Source organism: Scyliorhinus canicula, chromosome 11, assembly GCF_902713615.1.
Source record: "Scyliorhinus canicula chromosome 11, sScyCan1.1, whole genome shotgun sequence".
Taxonomy (NCBI): Eukaryota; Metazoa; Chordata; class Chondrichthyes; order Carcharhiniformes; family Scyliorhinidae; genus Scyliorhinus; species Scyliorhinus canicula.
In genome coordinates, this window is record NC_052156.1 from 142125221 (window position 1) to 142149616 (window position 24396).

Genomic DNA, 24396 nt, shown 5'->3' on the forward strand with positions numbered 1-24396 from the left:
AAGGATTGGAGTGTGGAGGTGGCTAAGCGGCGGTCTGGATTTAATCGGACGAAAGAGGTGCTTTACAGGAAAAAGATAAAGTTCGGAATGTTGCAGCCCGCGCGCCTGTGGGTAACTTATTCGGACTGGCATTATTATTTCGATTCCCCGGAGGAGGCGTGGGCCTTCGTGCGGACGGTGAAACTGGACTTGAACTAGGGGTTGGGGATTGCGGGGTCGGTTGTAATGCTTTATTGCTGGTTTCTGCTGTTGCTGTGTCCTTCTTTTTTTTGTTTTTTTGTACTTTTGTAATTTTGATATGGTTATTTATGGGGGTGTTGTTCTGTTATTTTTTTTTTGCTGTGGGGCATTGTTTGAGTTTTGTATCTTGCGGAGAGGGTTGGGGGGGGTTTGTTGTATTCTATGTCGGGTTGGGGGTATGGAATGGGGCTGGTATTTGGGAGCTGCGTCAGAAGGGTGTGGTGGGGCAGTGCGAAAGCGCGGGCTTTCCTCTGGTTTCCCGCGCTGCGGGGCGGAGACGATGAGGGGGGGAGGCGGGGCCTTAACTGGTTCTTCCCCGCGCTGGAGCGGTGCCTGGCGGAGGGATAGGATGGGGGATGATCCCACTTTGGGAGGGGTCGGGTTATTGGCGGGAGTTTCCGGGGTCAGCAGAAGTTAGCTGACCCACGGAAGTACAATGGAGGACGGTTCGCGGCTGGGAGGGTTCCTAGCCTGGGGGGGGGGGAATACCGGGTTGCTGCTGGCAGGGTCAGGAAGGAGCTGGTGGGGGCTGGGGGGACAGAGGTGAGGTGTTGTCGCTGTGGGGACTGGGTCGGGCAGGGGGTGCTGGCCTGGGGCGGACAGTCGACGGGCTATAGCTAGTCGAGGGGGGCGGGACGCCCTCTGATCCGGTTGGTCACCTGGAATGCGAGAGGATTGAATGGGCCGGTGAAGCGGTCAAGGGTACTTGCTCATCTGAAGGAGCGAAAGGCAGATGTGGCAAAGCTTCAGGAGACCCACCTGAAGGTGGCGGACCAGGTTCGCCTGAGGAAGGGATGGGTGGGGCAGGTTTTCCATCTGGGTTGGATGTGAAGAACCGGGGAGTGGCGATTCTGGTGTGGAAAAACGTGTTGTTTGAGGCATCCGAGGTGGTGGCGGATAAGGGGGGTAGGTATGTTATGGTTAGGGGCAGGCTACAAGGAGAGAAGGTGGTACTTGCTAGTGTGTATGCCCCAAATTGGGACGATGCGGGCTTTACGGGTCCCGGATCTGGAGGCGGGAGGTCTGATCATGGGGGGAGGGACTTCAATACGGTGTTGGATCCTTCACTGGATCGGTCCAGCTCTAGGATGGGTAGGAGGCCGGCGGCGGCCAAGGTACTGAGAGGGTTTATGGACCAGATGGGTGGTGGATACATGGAGGTTTGTGAGGCCGAGGGCACGCGAGTACTCTTTCTTCTCCCACGTACATAGGGTCTACTCTCGGATAGACTTCTTCGTGGTAAGTAGGGGACTGATTCCGAGAGTGGAGGAGGCCGAGTATTCGGCCATTGCAATCTCCGACCACGCTCTGCATTGGATAGAGTTGGAGATGGGGGAGGTGCGGGACCAGCGCCCGTTGTGGCGGTTGGATGTGGGGTTGCTGGCGGAGGAGGAGGTGTGTAGGAGGGTCCGGGCAAGTATTGAGGGGCACCTCGAGGTGAATGATACGGGGGAGGTTCAGGTGGGGATGGTCTGGGAAGCCCTGAAGGCAGTGATTCGTGGGGAGCTGATATCCATCCGGGCACACAGGGAGAGGAGCGAGAGGAATGAGAGGGATAGACTGGTGGGAAAGATGCTGGAGGTAGATAGGAGGTATGCAGAGGCACCAGAGGAGGGACTGTTGGGGGAGAGGCGCAGCCTGCAGGCTAAATTTGATTTGCTGACCACTAGAAAGGCGGAGGCACAGTGGAGGAAGGCACAAGGGGCAGTGTACGAACATGGTGAAAAGGCGAGTAGGATGCTGGCTCATCAGCTCCGCAAGCGGGATGCGGCTAAGGAAATTGCTGGAGTGAGAGACAAGAGTGGGAATGTGGTGCGGAAGGGGGTAGAGGTGAATGAGGTCTTCAAGGACTTTTACGGGGAACTGTACCGGTCGGAGCCAACGGGGGAGAGGAGGGGAATGGAGAGGTTCCTCGACGGGCTTCTTTTCCCGAAGGTGCAGGAGGAGAAGGTGGAGGGGTTGGGTGCGCCAATTGAGCTGGAGGAGCTAGTTAAGGGGATCGGGCAGATGCAGTCTGGGAAGGCACCGCGGCCGGATGGGTTCCCGGTGGAATTTTATAAAAAGTTTGTGGACCTAGTGGGCCCCTTGCTGGTGCGGACACTTAATGAAGCGTGGGATGGGGGGACTTTGCCCCGGGCGCTGATCTCGTTAATTTTAAAGAGGGACAAGGACCCCCAGCAGTGTGGTTCATACAGGCCCATATCTCTCCTCAACGTGGATGCTAAGGTGCTGGCAAAAATCCTGGCCATCAGGTAGAGGACTGTGTGCCAGGGGTTGTGCACGAGGACCAGACAGGTTTTGTGAAGGGAAGGCAGCTGAACACGAATGTGCGGAGATTGTTGAATGTCACAATGATGCCGGCGATTGAGGGGGAGGCAGAGATAGTGGTGGCGCTGGATGCGGAGAAGGCCTTCGATAGAGTGGAGTGGGGGTACCTATGGGAGGTGATGGGGAGGTTTGGATTTGGTGAAGGGTTCATTAGATGGGTAAGGCTGCTATATGAGGCCCCGATGGCATGCGTGGCCACGAATGGGAGGAGGTCGGAGTACTTCTGGCTTTACCGAGGGACCAGGCAGGGTTGCCCCCTGTCCCCCTTGTTGTTTGCACTGGCAATCGAGCCGCTGGCGATGGCGTTGAGGGATTCAGAGAGGTGGAGAGACTTGGTGCGAAGTGAGGAGGAACATAGGGTGTCGTTGTATGCCGATGACCTGTTACTGTATGTGGCGGACCCGGTGGGAGGGATGCCAGGGGTGATGGAGCTGCTAGCTGAGTTTGGGACCTTTTCAGGTTATAAATTAAATTTAGGCAAGAGTGAGGTGTTTGTGGTGCACCCTGGAGACCAGGAGGAAGGAATTAGTAGGCTCCCGCTTAGGCGGGCAAGGGAGAGCTTTAGGTACCTGGGGGTGCAGGTGGCCAGGGACTGGGGGACTTTTCACAAACATAATTTCACCAGACTTGTAGATCAGATGGAGGAGGAGTTCAAGAGGTGGGTCATGCTGCCATTGTCGTTGGCGGGGAGGGTACAGTCCGTCAAAATGACTGTGCTTCCGAGGTTCTTGTTCCTCTTTCAGTGCCTGCTCATCTTTATCCCCAGGGCCTTCTTTAGGAGAGTGACTAGCAGTATTTTGAGCTTTGTGTGGGTACATGGGACTCCGAGAGTGAAGAGGGTGTTCCTGGAGCGAGGGAGGGATAGAGGCGGGCTGGCGCTGCCCAACCTCCTGGGGTACTATTGGGCGGCCAATGTGTCAATGGTGCGTAAATGGGTGATGGAGGGGGGAGGGGCGACGTGGAAAAGAATGGAGATGGCATCATGTAGAGGTACGAGCCTGGGTGCCATGGTAACGGCGCCGTTGCCGCTCTCCCCCAAGAGGTTTACCACGAGCCCGATGGTGTCGGCGACCCTAAGAATCTGGGGACAGTGGAGACGGCATCGGGGGGGAAACAGGGGTCTCGATGGAGGCTCCACTGGGTGGCAATCATCGGTTCATCCCGGGGAACAAAGATGGGGGATTTAGGGGGTGGCAAAGGGCGGGCATTAGTAAATTGAGGGACCTGTTTATTGGCGGGAGGTTTGCGGGGAACTGGAAGATAAATTTGGGCTTCCCCAAGGGAACATGTTCAGATACTTGCAGGTAAAGGCGTTTGCTAGGCGACAGGTAGAGGGATTCCCTCTGCTGCCCTCACGGGGGACGATGGACAGAGTGCTTTCGGGGGTGTGGGTCGGAGAGGGGAAGGTGTCTGACATCTATAAGGTCAGGAGGTGGAGGAGTCGTCAGTGGAGGAGCTGAAGGCTAAATGGGAGGGGGAACTTGGGGAGCAGATAGAGGACGGGACTTGGGCGGATGCCCTGGAGAGAGTCAACTCTTCCTCCTCATGTGCGAGGCTTAGTCTCATCCAATTTAAGGTGCTGCACCGGGCCCACATGTCCGGGACTAGGATGAGTAGGTTCTTCGGGGGTGAGGATAGGTGCACGACATGTTCGGGGAGTCCAGCGAACCACGCCCATATGTTTTGGGCATGCCCAGCACTGGAGGGTCTACGCTGGTGTTCTCTCGGAGGTGGCAGCCGTTTGTCGACTTTCTCGGGAAAATTAAAATTAAGCAGCAGCAGCAATCCGTGGGGGGTGGGGGGTGCTTCATTGGGATGGTGTGGGAAGACTGGGTTGCGTGGGGTAATGTCTATTTAACTGTTACTGTATATTCTCTTTTTGCACTATGTTAATGTTCACTCTAGTTTGTTTTGTTATTATGGTTACTACTGTTTTCTTATGAAAAATTCTGCAAAACCTTAATAAAAATACTTAAAAAAAAAGAAAATGTATTGGGCTGTGGGGCTTTCATTTGAACAAACTCACGTTAGGCTTAACTAAATTTCCAGTTTGCTCATACTGTTCTCGCCCAGTTCTACTGTCCTCATCATACATGCAACTACAATGACATTATAATCATAAAATATATACATCAACACAATCTCCATGATAGACATGTAATGCACTCTTGCCCAACTAATAAAGAAGCACCCAAAATGCATTCGCTCGAGCATGTAATCGACACAAGACCCAGGATGTTGTGTAAACCTACAATCAAAATTACAGTTGTGATGCAAACAGATAAATACACATAAAAACAGAGTGGAGTCCTACCAAAGCTAAATACGTGAAACAGAAGATTGATTATACTGTCATGTTTATATTTACCAATTTTAGGTTAGTTTTCTTTTTCCTTCCTTCTGCCAACTGAGCTTCTTTCATTTTTCTTTCAAGCTTTTTCTTTGCCAATGATATTGCGACTGGATCTATTTCAGTCTAAAAAAGTGTGCAAAAGAAAGTTGGAAGATTTTTTTAAAAAGTGGATCAACCACTTTCAAAATATTGAATGTCATACATTTATGATTTTCAGAAAAGACTTCATTGCAAACCTCTTACTGCTCACCTTTTTATGCAAAGCACTCACATACATATCAGTGTTTGCAAAGTAAAGTGGGGCGTTTGATTGGAATATCTTTATTCCAGGGATTTCCTGTACCTAGAATATAAACATTTTCCACCACATTAATGGCCATGAAACGGCTGTTGGCAAAGCAAATTCGTAACTCAAATCTACTTTACAATTCACCCAAAAGCAAACGACCAGTGAGACACTGGGTTCTCACCTCCTCATAAGCCTCTACGTCCAAGTAGATATCTGTATTAGGTATCTGACCAAGAATTCTGTATTTAGGACTGCAAAAAGAATTTGGATTTGCTGTTGTTAGTTAAAATATATTAGCATGTTACTTTGGTTGGTCAGGATCATCACTTACAAATCAAAAATATGGTTCAAAAATGTAACTTCTAAAACCTGCAAACAAGAGACACACCAAAACAAAATCTGTTGCTATAACAATTTGAATTTATTTACTGCACTTAACATAACTAAAATAAATCCCAAAGGGCTTCACAGGTTCCACATTGGAAGGCATTAGAACAGCTGAGCAAAACATTTGTCAGAGGTAGATTTTAAGCAGCATTTTAAAGGAGCAGAGGTAATGAGGAAGGGCTTCGGGAGGAAATTCAGAACTTAGGACAAAGGCAGCTGAGTGAAGAAAATCAGGGATGGGAGTTCAGAATTGGAGGAACAAGGGAGGAGAAAAAAGTAAGTCAAAGGATTCTGAAGTTCAATGGGCAGAATGATCTTGCTGTGCATGTCAATGGATAGCTGAGGGTAATAAGACAGGTAGACAAGATAGTTAAGAAGGCATACAATATGGTTTCCATGCCCAAGAACATGGACCTTATGCTAAATCTGCAAAAGCACTGTTAGGCCACAGTGAGGATGCTTTGCACAGCTCTGGTCACTATATTACAGGAAGAATGCGATCACACTACAGCAGGTACAGATGGGATTCATGGATGTTGTCTGTGCTGTAAAATCTTAGCTATGAGAAAAATTTGTATGGACCAAGATTATTTTCTTCAGAACAAAGGTGGCTTGAAGAGGATTTAACTGAGGTGTATAAAACTGAGCAACATGGATAGTGGATTAGCTTTCAGCAGAGCGGTCAATAACCAGAGAGCAGAGAATTAAAGTAATTGGTAGAATCATAAATCATAGAATTTATGGTGCAGAAGGAGGCCATTCGGCCCATCGAGTCTGCATCGGTTCTTGGAAAGAGCACCCTACCCAAGCCCACACCTCCATCCTATCCCCATAACCCAGTAACCCCACCCACATAATTGGTAGTTGGATTAGAAGGGAGTTGGAGATTTTTTTTACCTAGCGAGTGGTGAGGCTCTGGAACCCTCTGCCTGAAAGAGAGTGGTAGAGACAGAAACCTTCACCGGTTTTAAAAAGTGCTTTGATATGTACTTGGAGGCGCTATAACCTACAAGGATATTGGCCAAGAGCTGGAAAGTAGGATTAGGTTGAAGTGCTGTTTCTGGCTAACATGGACATAAGGGACTGTGTCCTCTTTCTGTGCTGTAAATTCCTATCATTCTATTTTGAAAGGTTGTAGGATTGGCAGAGGTTAGAAAGATAGCATGGAGCAAGGCTGTGGAAGGAACTTAAAACAATGATGGGGATTTTAAAGTTGTGGAATTGCCAAAACAGGAGACAATGTAGGCCATCGAGCACAGGGAGGGAAGGTCAAATGAGATAGAGCAAGTTGGATTAAGAGTTTTGGAGGAGCTCAAATTTATTTAGGGTGCAATGTGGGAAGCCAGCCAGGAGAGCATTGGAATAGCAGCATCTAGGGGCAAGAAAGCCATAGTTGAGTCTCAGCAGCAAATAATTTGAGATGGATGATGTTGGAGGTAGGAGTTCATGGTTTTGGTGATGGAAAGGGTAGGGAGCTCAACTCAGTCAAATAGCACATCAAGTTTGAGGCCATGGGAGAGAGATGGAATTGGTGTTAGGGAACAGTTTGCAATGGGGTCAAAGTCAGTATGTTTTAGCGATCTTACCAAATTTGAGTAAACGTCTTCTCATATCATTTTGGATCGAAGTCAACCAATATGACAAAATGATAAGCACAGAAAGAGTCAAGGAGGTTGGTGCTGAGGTAGGGCTGTGTCGTCAACATGTGCAGAATCTGACATGTTTTCCTGCAATATTACATCATTTATGTGGGAAGAGCAATATGTTGATCAGAAATAGAACGGGGCCAAGGGTAGATCTTTGGAAGACTTGAGAAGTAACGCTGCAGGAATAGGAAAAGAGGACACTGTAGGCAATTCACTGGCTACGACTGGATAGCAAGAATGAAATTAAGCGAGGAGAGTCCTACTTAAGACAAATTGAGGACAGGCATTGACGATAGTATAATCAACATATCAAAATCTCAGATCAAAAAGGAATAGTTTACCACAGTCACAGCGGACATAATTGTGATTTGATTAAAGGATTTTCACTGTTATGGCATGGTGGAAATATGATTTGATGGTTCAACTATTAAGCTGTGGGAAAGATGGAAGCAACAACACATCCAAAGACCTAAGAGAGGAAATTGAGGGTAGAGATGGACTGATCATTTGCAGAAGCAGAGGGGTCAAGGGTGTTTTAATTTGTTCAGGGAATGTACTGGGCCAGCATTTATTGCCCATCCCCAATTGCCCTTGAACTGAGTGGTTTGCTAGGCCATTTTAGAGTCACATGTACAGGCGAGGGTGGCAGTTATTCTTCTCTTAGTGGCAGCACGGTAGCATTGTGGATAGCACAATCGCTTCACAGCTCCAGGGTCCCAGGTTCGATTCCGGCTTGGGTCACTGTCTGTGTGGAGTCTGCACATCCTCCCCGTGTGTGCGTGGGTTTCCTCCGGGTGCTCCGGTTTCCTCCCACAGTCCAAAGATGTGCACGTTAGGTGGATTGGACATGATAAATTGCCCTTAGTGTCCAAAATTGCCCTTAGTGTTGGGTGGGGTTACTGGGTTATGGGGATAGGATGGAGGTGTTAACCTTGGGTAGGGTGCTCTTTCCAGGAGCCGGTGCAGACCCGATGGGCCGAATGGCCTCCTTCCGCACTGTAAATTCTATGGATCTATGACAATCGGAGATGGGTTTATGGTCATCATTAGACTTTTAATTCAATTCTTTTATTGAATTCAAATTTCATCATCTGCCATGGTGGGATTCAAACCTGGATTCCCAGAGCATTATCTGTGGATTCTTAATTACTAATCTAATGGCAATACCGCGACGCCATTGCCTCCTTGAGCAAGGGGTAAGATTTTCTCTTTAATTTTTCCAAGATAGCATGGCTAATCCACCTACCCTGCAGATCTTTGGGTTGTGGGGGTGAAACCCATGCAGGCACGGGGAGAATGTGCAAACTCCACACAGACAGTGACCCAGGGCCGGGATCGAACTCGGGCCCTCGGCGCTGCAAGACAGCAGTGCTAATCACTGTGCCACTAGGAAGGGGTAACATTTGAAGGGGGGCTGGACTGTACCCAAGGAGAGAGAACTCTTAGAACCTGGAGCTAATTATTGGTATCTAAAGTTCAGTTTCCCCATGATTTAAAAAGCGGTCTTGAAAGTGACATAATAATTTAGTACTCAAGTTCAATGTGTTTTTTAAAAATGTTGGATTCACAGTTTTTGAACGTTACAACAGTTCTCAAATGAAAGATTCTATGAAGAGGATCCACATTGGTTGATGAAGTCAAAGCCAAGATACAGACCTTCTCCTTGCTGAATGTTTATTGACTGTCTAGTGAAAACACTCCCTACCTCCACCCAGTGTCCCAGCTAGCCCTTATTTAGGTGTTCAAATACCCATCACTTGTTTCCCTTAACAATTTAATTGACGTTACCAAAACTTAGCAACATAATTGACATTAAGAATCATTCAAGTAATTGATAAGACATTGACACTGTCAACCACTGGAGTACTACCTAGTTTAGGAAATGGATGGTCTTGTGAATGAACCATTTGGGGGAGGCTTTGCTCTTTGATTTAGATGAAGATGTTGGGAGAATGATCCGAAAGTTTATAGATGACAAACATTTGTTAGGTCAGTGGAGGAGACTAAACTGTTGTAAAAGAGGTTTATAGGGGGTGGCACGGTGGTGCAGTGGTTAGCACTGCTGCCTCACGGCACCGAGGACCCGTGTTCGATCCCGGTCCCATGTCACTGTCCATGTGGAGTTTGCAATTCTCTCAGTGTCTGTGTGGGTCTCACCCCATAACCCAAAATGTGCAGGGTAGTTGGATTGGCCACGCTACATTGTCCCTTAATTGGAATTTTTTTTTAAAAGTAAAAGAGGTTTATAAGTGGAGTGTTACACGTGAAGAGGACGAGCATCAAGCATGCTTAAACCATACAAAGAACAGATCTGTGGTGAAAGAAAGATTTTCATATCATAGTAGTACATAACTCCAGGGTCCACAATTACTGCAGAGAATTGTTAGCCAAAACACGGCTGGATTCACAGGCCCACCCTTTTGCAAAATGAAACACACTCTTTTATCCTTGTACAAGACCTGAGTAGGCCTTATCTACAAACACAATTCAAAGTTTAATGTTATAGCTGCCCAGATCGGATAAAGGAGCTGGGCTTATATACTTCATAGAACAGTAGATTCAGTTATGATTTGGTTCAGCTACATAAAACAATGAAATAAAAAAATAACGCAGGAGCTGGAAATTTGAAATGAAAACAAAGTGCTTAAAAAAACTCAGCAGGTCTAGCAGCATATGTAGAGAGCGAAACAGAGTTCATGTTTTGAGTCCAATTTATCTTCTTCAGAACTGATGCATGCAGTTTGAGGGAAGATCACAGGGAAGAGGGTAGCACACAGCTAAATCGCTGGCTTTGAAAGCAGACCAAGCAGCGCGGTTCGATTCCCGTAACAGCCTCCCCGAACAGGCGCCGGAATGTGGCGACTAGGGGCTTTTCACAGTAACTTCATTTGAAGCCTACTCGTGACAATAAGCGATTTTCATTTCATTTAATTTCAATAGTGAACCTGTAGAATAGGTTGTTAGTTTGTGAGGCAAGTGCCAATTCACTGTATATCTTCAACAGAACTGAACCAGAGTCTGGCTGTAGTGACTATCACTTCAAACTAAAGGTAGATATCTGGTGTCAAATGGCATCCTGAACTACGTTTGATAGCTAACAGATATGAGAGAGGGAGTCTCCTGATCTGTTCCCTTTAATAAATTGTTTTTTGATCAGGGTTTCCCATCTGTGTCGGGAGGCTACATAGCAGCAGATTTTGAGTCTTTTGATGCGATGCATAAGGAATCAAAGTCGTATAAGACAGGCTTTTAATAATAATAATCTTTATTATTGTCACAAGTAGGCTTACCTCAACACTGCAATGAAGTTACTGTGAAAATCCCCGAGTCGTCACACTCCGGCCCCTGTTTGGGTTACACAGAGGCAGAATTCAGAATGTCCAATTTACCTAACAAGCGTGTCTTTTGGGACTTGTGGGAGGAATCCGAGCACCCGGAGGAAACCCACGCAGACACGGGGAGAACGTGCAGACTCCGCACAGAATGACCCAAGCGAGAATCTAACCCAGGACCCTGGCGCTGTGAAGCAACAGTGCGAACCACTGTGCTAATGGATCACCTGATCTTTTCCTGTTCAACACTTTATGTCCACCACATATTTCTTGATGGATATTCCAGCCAGCAATGGAGATAGTAGTATGGAAATATGTCGACTGTTTATATAGTTCAATGAGAAATCAAGACTAGGTTCTAACTAATTGATCAGGCATACCACCAAAAATGAAACTTCAAAAATTACAAATTTCAAAAGCTAAAGAACACCCAGCAGCCATCAAGTCAAAAATAATTGTATCTAACCTTTGTGTTCGGTAAACAACTGTAATCATGGCAAAAACCACTGAAACCATGAGTCCATAGTCCAACCCCAAAAGGAAAGAGGCTACAAATGCTACAAGCCACAGTGCCTGAATCAGAACAAAAAAAATCAGTATTAGAAAACACAATAATTCATATGCTAAAAAAAATGAAATAACCAAGGGCAAGATATGTTGGTGCCCAATATACTGCACTAGGGGTGAAGGGATCAGGTACACAAGGTGATCCTAATGTCAAACACACCGAAGTATTTGTACAGCAGTGGCTGGGTATTTTCTTGCAAGAAGCAAAGGAAAAGTAGGTTGTTTTCCTGTCATGTCCTGATTAACAGCAAACTTGAGACTGCACGGTGGCGCAGTGGTTAGCATTGCTGAGGACCTGGATTCGATCCCGGCCCTGGGTCACTGCGCGTGTGGAGTTTACACATTCTCCCCGTGTCTGCGTGGGTCTCAAAGATGTGCAGGGTAAGTGGATTGGCCATGCTAAATTGCCCCTTAATTGGAAATTTAAAAAAAAACACAGGGTACTTCAACAATAAAGTTTTGATGGGTCAGTGGTGCATGGCAAAATATCCAGTTTTTGGAACACACCATAATACCCCTGAAATGCACATGATAGCATTTGCTATATGCATGCAGTCTTTAAACAACTAAATGAATTCAATTAAAATCAATAATGAAATTTGTGCATTGTAAGCATTTGAAGTGAAGACCATTGGCAAGCACTGAGGAAGGAAAATAGTTGCAAACAGAGGACCATTGCAGTAGTTTGGAATCAGGGCAGAATTCATGGGATCTCTGAAATCATTGCCCTTTCCAAAAAAAAGAAAAATGTTTTTTAAGCTCAGCATAAAGTCTTTAGTCTAGTTCTTGGGATGTTCAAATTCAGGCATAGGCATATAGTGCACAGCACAGAATGGATATCCAAATGCAGAAATGCCTCAAATTTCAGTGCATTAGCCGACCACAATTGTTTCATGATCTTGCAGAAGCCTAGAAATATATACGTAATTAAGCTATATCTTTCTTCAATAAAACAAGGGCTGCTTTTCAGCCATTTTACTCACAGTTTACAATTAGTTTAGGAAAAATAGAAAATGGACAAAATAAAAGTTACAGTATATTCTAACAAAATCAGTAATAAAATATTTAGTTAACTTTGGTTAGATTGCAATATAGGTCAGTGGTTGATACCATTGATACATTTAATTTAAAAAAAATGTAATCTTAATTTTAAAAAAAATATATAAATTTAGAGTACCCAAGTATTTTTTTCTAATTAAGGGGAAATTTAGTGTAACCAATCCACCTAACCTGCACATCTTTGGGTTGTGGGGGTGAAACCACACAGACACGGGGAGAATGTGCAAACTCTACACGACAAGGTACCTTACAAAAAGTTAAGTCATAAGGTAAGAGAACATGGTGTTGGAGGTAGGATATTGGCATGGATAGAGAATTGGCTAATGGGCAGGAAACAGCGAGTGGGGATAAAGGGTTATTTTTCAGGTTGCTAACCTGTAACCAGTGGGGTTCCACAGGCATCAGTGCTGGGACTGCAACTGTTTACAATATACTTGAAGGAAGGGAGCGAATGTGGGAACCAGATGGGGCTGGTTTAGCTCACCAGGCTAAATCGCTGGCTTTTAAAGCAGACCAAGCAGGCCAGCAGCACGGTTCGATTCCCGTACCAGCCTCCCCGGATAGGCGCCGGAATGTGGCGACTAGGGGCTTTTCACAGTAACTTCATTGAAGCCTACTCGTGACAATAAGCAATTTTCATTTTTTCATTTTCATGTACTGTAGCCAAATTTGCAGACGACACAAAAATAGATGGAAAGGCAAGTTGCAAGAGGGTTGCAAGCAGTTTAGAGAGATATAGGCAGGTTAAGTGGGCAAAAAGTTGGAAAATGGAGTATAATGTGGGAAAATGTGAAGCTGTTCATTTTGGAAGGGATAACAAAAAGGACAGAGTATTATTTAAAAGGAGAAAAACTACAGAAAGCTGCAACACAAAGGACTATTTGTGCACAAAACACAGAAAGCTAGAATACAGGTACAGCAGGTAACCAGGAAGGCTAATGGAATGGTGGTCCTTACTTCAAGTGGGTGGAGCATAAGAGTAGGGAAATCTTACGGTACACAGTACTGGTGAGATCACATCTGAATTACTGTGAGCTGTCTTGCTCCCCTTATTTAAGGAAAGATATTATTTCATTGGAGGCGGTTCAGAGAAGGGTCACTAGGGTGATCCCCAGTATGGAGGCATTGTCTTCTCAGCAAAGATTAAAAAGGTTGAGGCACTACTTATCGGAATTTAGAAGAATGAGAGGTGATCTCATTGAAACATTTAGGATTCTTAAGAGGCTTGACAGGGTAAATGCTGTGAGGATATTTTCCATCATGGAAGAGTCTAGGACGAGAGCACAGTGTCAGAATAAAGGGATACCAATTTAAGACTGAGATGAGGAAGAATGTCTTCTCTCAGAGGGTTGAGTCTTTGGAACTCCTTGCTACAGAGAGCTGTGGGGGCAGAGTCCTTGTATATATGTACGGCTGAGATAAATAGATTCTTGATCAGTAAGGAAATCAAGGGTTACAGGAAAGAGCAGGAAAAGTGGACGTGACGAATGTTGGATCAGCCATGACCCTATTGAATGGCGGAGTAAGCTCGAGGGGCCGAACGGCCTACTCGGTTCCTATTTCTTATGGTCTTATGGTCATCATCTCTAAACTAGGCAATTTATCCACTGCTTCCTAATTTACTTGACTGTGGTTACTCTTTGCAATATTGATGATGTCCTGCAGAACAGATGAAGGGCCAAGACCTGTTTTTCCACATACTAAAACAAAATGCTCGAACTAATGTCCCTTGTTTTGATAGCTACATTTATGCAGTACTTACAAGTTCACATTTGCTGATTCGCCAGAGAAAAGGTATATCCTGGAACTGCTTAAGTATTCCTTTCAGGTTCACCATCACAATTGCAGCTAACGCGGTCTACAAGCAATTATATTATGCATTAAATCAAAAAGGTTTGAGAATGCAGCATTAAGCTAGAAACTCTCCTCTTCTCTATCATTCTCTCTTCCTTTAAGGCACTGGCTAAAACATAACTTAATGAAAAGCTGTCACCTGTCCTAACATCTCCTTATAAAACCCAGTGTTAAATTCTGATATGATGACGGGGTATGTGAAGCTCTTTAGGACGGTTACTACATAAATGTAAAGACACTTAATTGCAAGTTGTTGTTATGGTTATTTATTATTCTTGTTCCCTCATTCTCTTTGCCCCATTCAGCACAAACATTTTTACAGCCATTTAAGTTCGAGCACTGTTACTCCCTATTTCAGTTTTTTAAAAATGGATTACCACTGAGTTTTGCTAGCTGTGGACCATGGTGCAAAATTGCTATTTTTTTTTCTTTGCTGGTCCATAATTTGCTTTCCGAAACACAATTGACATAATGAGGTCAATCTTAACAGGAGACAAGATTGGTGAGATATGAAATGGGCAATGCACTTGGAAGTTGGGAATGAAAAGAGGCACCAATATTAAAATTGGAGGACAGCGAATCCACTATCTGAAGGGTGGCACGGTAGCAGTGGTTAGCACCGTTGCTTCACAGCGGCAGGGTCCCAGTTCAATTCTCGGCTGGGTCACAGTCTGTGCAGAGTCTGCACGTTCTCCCCGTGTCTGCGTGGATATCCTGTGGGTGCTCCGGTCTACTCGTACAAGTCCTGAAAGACACGCTTGTTAGGTGAATTGGACATTCTGAATTCTCCCTCAGTGTACCCGAACAGGTGCCTGAGTGTGGCGACTATGGGCCTTTCACAGTAACTTCATTACAGTCTTAATGTACGCCTACTTGTGACACTAAGAAAGATTATATGAATGGCATGCTCAAGTAGGATTTCTGCCAGCAGGTGGCCACTCGAGGGGTGGGATGGTAGTCAGGACATCATAAGCCCACGGTCTCTTCATGCAGCATTATTGCTCGCCCAATCCACAAAGGAAACAAAAATATCTAAAGAAACTTATCTTGCTCAGCCTGTTCTAGTCCTTTATCAAGCTCCTAAAAAGGAAGCCACCACAGCCCTCTACCAAGATCTTATGTTAATATTGCTGTTGGGCCCAGGTCAACTCATTGAAACACAATCTACATCAGTGGTTTCCAACCTTTTCCTTTATGGGGACCACAGATCGTTATGAATAGTTCTTGAAGACCACCAAGTACGCAAGCCGTTTTAAACATTTTTTACGAAACCTATAACTGACACGATTCGAATTTGCATAAAATACTGAGTGTGATATTAAAAAGTAGCTATTTCTAATACATAAACAGAAAATACTGGACAGTCACAGCAGGTCTGACATCATCTGTGCAGTGAGAAACATAGAAAACAGGAGTACGAGGAGGCCATTCAGCCCTTCAAGCCTGCTCTGCCATTCGCCATGATCTTGGCTGATTATCCAACTCAATAGCCTAATGTCGCTTTCCCCCCATATCCTTTGATTACCTTCATCCTAAGTGCTATCTCAAAATTCCAATTAAGGGGCAATTTTGCATGGCCAACCCACCTACCCTGCACATCTTTGGGTTGTGGGCGTACAGAAGTAGTTGATAGTGAACACTACCCATCTAGTCACATAGAGCTGTAAATATTCACAAATTCAGTGGATGGGTCTTAACAATATTAAGAGATAGGATTTATCGCCCAGTCCACCACACGAACCTGCCTCCCATCCATTAACTCCATTTACACCTCCCGCTGCCTGGGGAAAGCGGGCAGCATAATCAAAGACCCCTCCCAACCAGCTTACTCACTCATCCAACTTCTTCCATCGGGCAGGAGATACAGAAGTCTGAGAACACGCACGAACAGACTCAAAAACAGCTTCTTCCCCGCTGTCACCAGACTCCTAAATGACCCTCTTATGGACTGACCTCATTAACACTACACCCTGTGCGTCTGATGCCGGTGCTTATGTAGTTACACTGTATATCTTGTGTTGCCCTATTATGTATTTTCTTTTATTCCCTTTTCTTCCCATGTACTTAATGATCTATTGAGCTGCTTGCGGAAAAATACTTTTCACCGTACCTTGGTACACATGACAATAAACAAATCAAATCCAATTCAATGATTATTTAGAAAACATAGTTTGATTAAAGATAGTCAGCATGGCTTCCGGTATCATAAGAACATAAGAACTAGGAGCAGGAGTAGGCCATCTGGCCCCTCGAGCCTGCTCCGCCATTCAATTAGATCATGGCTGATCTTTTGTGGACTCAGCTCCACTTTCCGGCCCGAACACCATAACCCTTAATCCCTTTATTCTTCAAAAAACTATCTATCTTTACCTTAAAAACATGTAATGAAGGAGCCTCAACTGCTTCACTGGGCAAGGAATTCCATATATTCACAACCCTTTGGGTGAAGAAGTTCCTCCTAAACTCAGTCCTAAATCTACTTCCCCTTATTTTGAGGCTATGCCCCCTAGTTCTGCTGTCACCCGCCAGTGGAAACAGCCTGCCCGCATCTATCCTATCTATTCCCTTCATAATTTTAAATGTTTCTATAAGATCCGCCCTCATCCTTCTAAATTCGAACGAGTACAGTCCCAGTCTACTCAACCTCTCCTCATAATCCAACCCCTTCAGCTCTGGGATTAACCTAGTGAATCTCCTCTGCACACCCTCCAGCGCCAGTACGTCCTTTCTCAAGTAAGGAGACCAAAACTGAACACAATACTCCAGGTGTGGCCGCACTAACACCTTATACAATTGCAACATAATCTCCCTAGTCTTAAACTCCATCCCTCTAGCAATGAAGGACAAAATTCCATTTGCCTTCTTAATCACCTGTTGCACTTGTAAACCAACCTTCTGTGACTCATGCACTAGCACACCCAAGTCTCTCTGAACAGCGGCATGCTTTAATATTTTATCGTTTAAATAATAATCCCGTTTGCTGTTATTCCTACCAAAATGGATAACCTCACATTTGTCAACATTGTATTCCATCTGCCAGACCTTAGCCCATTCACTTAACCTATCCAAATCCCTCTGCAGACTTCCAGTATCCTCTGCACTTTTCGCTTTACCACTCATCTTAGTGTCATCTGCAAACTTGGACACATTGCCCTTGGTCCCCAACTCCAAATCATCTATGTAAATTGTGAACAATTGTGGGCCCAACACGGATCCCTGAGGGACACCACTAGCTACTGATTGCCAACCAGAGAAACACCCATTTATCCCAACTCTTTGCTTTCTATTAATTAACCAATCCTCTATCCATGCTACTACTTTACCCTTAATGCCATGCATCTTTATCTTATGCAGCAACCTTTTGTGTGGCACCTTGTCAAAGGCTTTCTGGAAATCCAGATATACCACATCCATCGGCTCCCCGTTATCTACTGCACTGGTAATGTCCTCAAAAAATTCCACTAAATTAGTTAGGCATGACCTGCCCTTTACGAACCCATGCTGCGTCTGCCCAATGGGACAATTTCTATCCAGATGCCTCGCAATATCGACTATGAAGGACTAAGTCGCATATTTGGTGGCTCCCGCTCGGGTCGGACGTTTGGACCTTTCCCTCCCGGTGCTTTACCGGACTTGGATTTGATTGATGACAGAGGCAATTGTGAACTGAATTCCTACATCAGTGCATGGAGAGGACGACTAGAAGTGCTCGCAAAGGCAGAAACAGAAGGACAGAGAAGGCTTGGGCTGAAGCTGCTCTGGGAGAAAGCATGGCGGAGGATCGGACCTCTGGTTTGTCGACCCAGCGGTCAACGAAGCAGTTGATGCAAGTTATCCAGGAGAGCTTCGCAAAGCAGAAGCCGGACTGCTTGGACCTGATTATAGACGCATTTTCGCAGCTGGAACTTAGATTGGATGCCCAAGAACGGGTGATCCAGAAAGTAGAGAAGGCGTTGGCTGAACAGGAGGAACATTAAACAGCAGTGGAGTTGGAGGTGGGGATACTGAGAGACCAGCAGAAAAGGCTCCAGGAGAAGGTGGAGGGCCTAGAGAACAGGTCCCGCGGCAGAACTCGAGAATCGTTGGGCTCCCGGAGGGGTCTGAAGGAGCGGATGGCTGGGGCATATATAGCGGCCATTTTAGAGAAGCTGCTGGGGGATGGGGCACTCCCCCGATCCTGGGAGGTGGACAGGGTTCACAGAGCGCTTGTGAAGAAGCCCCGAATGAGAGACCACCCCCACACGAGGGCAATGGTGGTGAGATTCCACAGATATCTGGATAAGGAGAGCGTTTTACAGTGGGCCATGCAGACACGGAGCTGCAAATGGGACAACAGAATCATGCGAATCTATGAAGACCTGAGTGCGGAGGTGGCCAGGAGAAGAGCAGGGTTTAACCAGATCAGGTCTGTTGTACCCGGCCCACCTCTGGGTCACATACGAAGAACAACATTTCTATTTCGAGTTGCTTGAGGAAGCGCTGGACTTCGAGAAAAGCACGGGACTGGTGTCGGACTGAGAACTTTGAATTTTTCTGTAGCGTTTATGTTTTAAAAAAAAGTGTCTTGTTTTTTCGAACGTTATTTGTAATGCCTGCTGTATGGATCTGGGGCCAACTGCAGAGCTGAGTGAGGTAAAGTTTGCATTTGCACTGTTGGGCGATGGAGGTGTGTTTGTTTAGGTGCTGGATCTTTTGTTTGATCTTTTCTTCTTTTTTTGAGTTGAACTTGTTTTTTTAAAATCTCTGTTGGACGATTGCATTGGGATTGTTCTTCATTTGAAGATGTATGTATGAGCGGGCGGGGGAGGGTGGGGAGGGGACAACAGGTGGGAGATTGTCTGACGCCAGGGGCGAGGGCCACCAAGCTAGCTGGGCGGGCTAGCTTACGGAAGCGTAGTGGGGGGTGAGCAGATGTTAAGCTTATCAAAGGGGTTGATTTATTTTGTGCTGTTACTGGGGGGGGGGGGGGGGGGAGAAAGAGGGGGAATGCTCTGCTGACGAGGGAGGGACTTTTGCTGAGGGACAGAGAGGAGGTCGGGGCGGTGGCTCCCTGGGGTGGGCCGTTGGAGGCATGGGGCATGGGCTGGCGACTGGCCCAAGAGAGAGGATGGCTGATCGGTGAAGTGGGGGGGGGGGGGAGGGGGGGGGGGGGGGGGGGGGGGGGGGAGAGGGGGGATGAGCCCCCCAACTAGACGGATCACCTGGAATGTATGAGGGCTCAATGGGCCGGTCAAGAGGCATGCGTGTTCGTGCATTTGAGAGGACTGAAGACGGACGTGGTAATGCTGCAGGAGACGCACCTTAAGAGTAGCTGACCAGATTAGGTTAAGGAAAAGTTGGGTCGGACAGGTTTTTAAACTCGGGACTGGACTCAAAGACCAGAAGGGTCGCGATCCTGATCAACAAGTGAGTGGTGTTTGAGGCGGGAAGAATAGTTTCAGATGGGGGAGGCTGGTACATTATGGTCAGTGGGAAATTGGAGGGGGTGCAGGTGGTACTAGTAAATGTGTATGCGCTAAACTGGGACGATGTGGAGTTTATAAAAAGAGGATGCTGGGGAAGATACTGGACCTGGATTCGCATAAGCTGGTCATTGGAGGAGAATTCAATACAGTTATTGACCCTGGTTTAGACCGGTCAAGCTCAGAAACGGGCAGGGTGACAGCAATGGCTAAGGAGCTAAAAGGGTTCATGGAGCAGATGGGGGGGGGGGGGGGGGGGGGGGGGGGGGGGGGGGGGGGGGGAGACTATGGAGATTTGGGCAGCCAAGACTAAAGGAGTTCTCCTTCTATTCACACGTGTATAAAGTGTACTCCCGGATTCATTTCTTTATTTTGAGCAGGGCTCTACTGATGGGGGTGGTGGACACAGGGTACTCGGTGATCACAATCTCAGACCATGATCTGCATTGGGTTGACCTACAGGTTAGTAAAGACAGTAATCAGCGCCCACACTGGAGGTTAGACGTGGGGCTTTTAACGGTCGAGGAGGTGTGTGGCCGGTTGAGGAAATGTATTCAGATTTACCTGGAGGTCAATGACACGGGGGAAATTTTGGCAGCGGTGGTCTGGGAGGCATTGAAGGCGGTGGTCAGTGGGGAGCTGATCGCGATACTGGCCCACAGGGAGATGGTAGACAGGACAGAGATGGACCAACTGGTAAAGGAGATATTACAGATCGAAAGGAGGTATGCCGAGACCCCAGAGGCAGGGCTTCTAAGGGAACGGTGGAAGCTACAGGCGGAATTTGGCTTGTTAACCACAGGGAGGGCGGTGGAGCAGCTGAGAAAGGCGAGGGGGGCGATTTATGAGCAGAATGCTTGGACAGCAGCTTAGAAAGAGGGAGGCAGCCAGGGAGATAGGGAAAGTAAAGGATGGAGGTGGGAATCTGGTGGGAGACTCAGCAGGGGTGAATAAGGCATTTAAGGATTTTTATAGTAGGCGGCATGGGTTGGAACCCCCACCGGGGCCATAGGGGATGAGGCACTTCCTAGGGAGGCTGAATTTCCCAAAGATGGACAGGAGCTGGTAGAAGGGCTGGGGGCCCCGAACGGGATCGAAGAGATAGTGGAGGGTCTGGAGGCAAAGCCCTGGGGCCGGACAGGTACCCAGCGGAGTTCTATAAAACATTCGCTGGGATATTGGGGCCACTGTTGATGAGGACATTCAATGAGGCAAGGGAGAGAGGGGTACATAAATGAGCAGGTTCGAAAGGTTTGCAATGTCCAGTGATACATCCAATTGAAGTGCATAAAACTGACTTGCTTGTATTCTAGCTGATTATTCACGTTTCAATGAGTCGTTGAATTGTGTCACCCGACAATGAAATTATGTTAATTTGCTTTCAGGCCTTCTTTCCAAACATAACACCCACCATCACCTTAGCCGTTGGCAATACCAACTCCTCTCCAATTGTGTGCGGCTGCCTGGTCTTTACTATAAGCAGAACTACCCGATATGAGGCCTCCACCATCTTAGAATTATCACTACCAGTAGATGTGTATTCTATAATTTTCTTGCTACTCAGATTCTTTGAGCTTGCTTTCAAAAAATTAAATCAGCTTGGATATGTATTCGCCATGTCTATTCTCAAGATGACGGCGAAGATTAGCAGGCTTTAAGCTTTCAGTCGACAGAGCTTCATAACACAGGGTAATGGTAATGGTTGGTTTTCAGTGCCCTCATGTTCTTAATCCTTCCATCAGTGGAAATATTTTTTCTCTACCTACTCTGTCCAGACCCTTCATGACTTTGAATAACTCAACCAAATCTTCTCTCGACCCTCTGAGCACGGAAACCTTTCCAAATAACTTTAAATCAGCACTACTGGATTGTGGAGAAATTTAATTAAAGTTCCTGCTGGAGATAATTAACTCTTGTCAAAGGTACATGCACAAAAGGAACAGGATCAGACTCAGCAATTAAACTGGCGGCAATCAAATCACCTGCCAACATTTGTTGCAAGTCCATACACGTGAATGGTAGCTATACAGATACAGTACTGGACAGCAACAAGTGTTCCTGCAGCCATTCTGTTGATTCAAGGCATTCAGAAGAAAGGAATAAATTTTGCAGGAGAAAAGATTTTCTTTTTAAATATAAATTGGATATTTTAGCAATGTTCCAAATATAACACTACAAAGGATAAAGAACATTCTAAGCTTAGACATACCTGAGGTAAAGGTTCGAAGAGAAAACCAAGAGCAACAATGACTAACAACACAACCAAGGCAGATATTCCTCCAGCAATCTACAAAAAATAAAACAAAGCAAATTTAACCAACAGGAAATAATGTATTTTTCTCTCTCGCTCTCCATCACCAACCTAGGTTGAAAATGCTTAGTTAATTGTGATTTCCTTCTAAGGCTCAAAAAGCACCACACATAAACAGCTACTAGAAAGCAAACAAGAATAATCTCAAATAACTCCCTTTCACAGAGTGACAAAGAAATCAAAAGAAAATAAAGGTTTTTGTGAAGTAAAAACAGGTCAGGGTTAGTGTTTATATGTGAATTTACAAGCATTAAAAATAAAATTTCAGATCGTCAAGGCATTAATTAGAATGATCAAACAATAGTACATTTTAAATACAAGATTGAAGAAATATAGGGTTAGATTCTTCCACCCCATGTGCAGGAAGAACGCCACAGGCAAGATGCCGACAATGGAAAAATCCACTGTCCTCGGACGGAATTCTCCAGCCCATAGACTACATGCATTAGAAGCAAGGATGGTTTTGTTACTTATTTCCTCAAACTGCAGTATTAAGAGTGAAAATGACTGAAGGAAGGGACACAATACACGGTCTCAAAAGGAAAGGAAGCATGAAAGCTTAGGAGAGCCAACAGACGGCCTGAAAACGATCACCAATGGAAATAGCTGGGACACATAAAAGAACACTCTAAGAAATGGGGTTCACTTATGAAATGAGGAAGCATCTTTGGCAGACAAAAAGGAAAAGGTGGTGGGATTGCATTGCTGGTTAAAGAGGAAATTAACATGATAGTGAGGAAGGATATTAACTCAGATGATGTGCAATCTGTATGAGTAGAGCTGAGAAACACCCACGGGGCAAAACGTTAGTGGGGGCTGTATATTGATCCCCAAGTTGTAGTGGTGATGTTGGGAATAGTATTAAACAGGAGATTAAAGAGCAGCACGGTGGCACAGTGGTTAGCATTGCTGCCTACGGTGCTGAGGACCTGGGTTTGAATCCCGGCCCGGGGTCACTGTCCGTGTGGAGTTTGCACATTCTCCCCGTGTTTGCGTGGGTTTCACCCCCACAACCCAAAGATGTGCAGGATAGGTAGATTGGCCACTCTAAATTGCCCCTTAATTGGAAAAAATAATTGGGTACTCTAAAATTAAAAAAAAACCCAAAAAAAACCCCAGGAGATTAGAGATGCAGGCAATAAAGGAACATCTGCAATTATGGTTGCCTTTAATTTGCATATTGATTGGGAAAATTTAATCAGTCACAATACCTTTGAGGAGGAATTCTTGGAGTGTGTACAGGATGGTTTTCTGGACCATTGCATTGAGGAGTTAACTACAGAACAGACCATCCTGGACTGGGTACTGTGTAATGAGAACAGAATCATTGGCAATCTAGTTGTGCGATACCTCTTGAGGATGAGCCACCGCAATATGATAAAATTCTTCAACAAGATGGAGAGTGACATAGCTGATTAAGACTAGGGTCCTGAATCTAAATAAAGGAAACTATGATGGTATGAGCCGCGAGTTGGTTAAGGTGGATACTGGAACATTATTTAAAGGAATGGTGGTGGATAGGCAACAGCAAACATTTAAAGAAAGCATGGGTAAACTGCAGCAATTGTTCATTCCTGTCTGGCACAAAAATAAAATGGGAAAGGTGGGCAAACCATAGCTTACATGGGGGATTAGAGATAGTATTAGATCCAAGGAAGAAGCATACAAATTGGCCAGAAAAAACAGCAGACCTAAGGATTGGGAGCAGTTTAGAATTCAGCAAAGGGGGACAAAGGGATTGATTAAGATGAGGAAAATAGAGTAAGAGTGTAAGCTTGCGAGGAACATAAAAACTGACTGCAAAAGCTTCTATTGGTATGTAAAGAAAAAAAGATTGGGAAAGACAAATGTAGGTCCCTTACAATCAGAAACAGGGGAATTTATAATGGGGAAACAAAAATATAGCTTACCAGCTAAAGGCATACTTTGGTCCTGTCTTCACAAAGGAGGACACAAATAATGTACCGGAATGTTAGGGAACACGGAGTTTAGTGAGAAGAAAGAACTGAAGGAAATCATGTCAGTAGGATAATGGTGTTCGAGAAATTGATGGGATTCTGAGAGCTTTGAGGCACAATGCATGGCATTGGAAACTATTTTCAAACATGGAGTCATGGCATACTATAAAAGAGATCGATTTATTGAGTGGAAAGACCCAGGAAATGTTATAGGTACAGATGGTAAAACAATCATTTTGCAACATGGAAAAACTGACAGTTCGGGTACACTCATCAAGATTAGTGCGCACAGATTATAAGTTTGCGATTCAAAAGGGGTTATTGAAAGTGCTGAGGAACCAGGTACTGTTCATACACATAAACAATTATGAGGACCAGATTGTAGAATCGACAGGGTGTCTGAAGAGGGGCATAGTAATTCTGATGAACCAGATGAGGCTTTGTACCACAGGGGAGAAAGGTAAATGTTGTCCTTTGGCATGGGAAACAAAAAACATGAAAAAAGTGGTAAAAAGTACATTGGCAGCAGAGACACTTGCCCCAGTGGAGGCAGTAGATACAGCACATTTTATATCCAGGACCCTGACTGAAATTTTGAATAGAACAGGGA

At 45.6% G+C, this 24396-nt stretch overlaps 1 protein-coding gene across 5 annotated transcripts in view; it reads right to left on the reverse strand.

Annotated features, from left to right (window-relative positions):
• The window catches only part of slc26a5 (solute carrier family 26 member 5), a 102319-nt gene that overhangs the window by 11895 nt on the left and 66028 nt on the right, over positions 1–24396 (reverse strand). For 3 of the 5 annotated variants that reach the window (XM_038811572.1, XM_038811573.1, XM_038811576.1), the window contains 6 exons: positions 21727–21804; positions 13964–14059; positions 11042–11148; positions 5392–5461; positions 5172–5264; positions 4937–5044 (listed from right to left, as the gene is read on the reverse strand). In XM_038811572.1, the coding sequence (XP_038667500.1) occupies positions 4937–5044; positions 5172–5264; positions 5392–5461; positions 11042–11148; positions 13964–14059; positions 21727–21804 (552 nt within the window). The remainder of the gene's footprint in view (positions 1–4936; positions 5045–5171; positions 5265–5391; positions 5462–11041; positions 11149–13963; positions 14060–21726; positions 21805–24396) is intronic. The other 2 variants (XM_038811575.1, XR_005462312.1) reach the window with 2 other exon arrangements.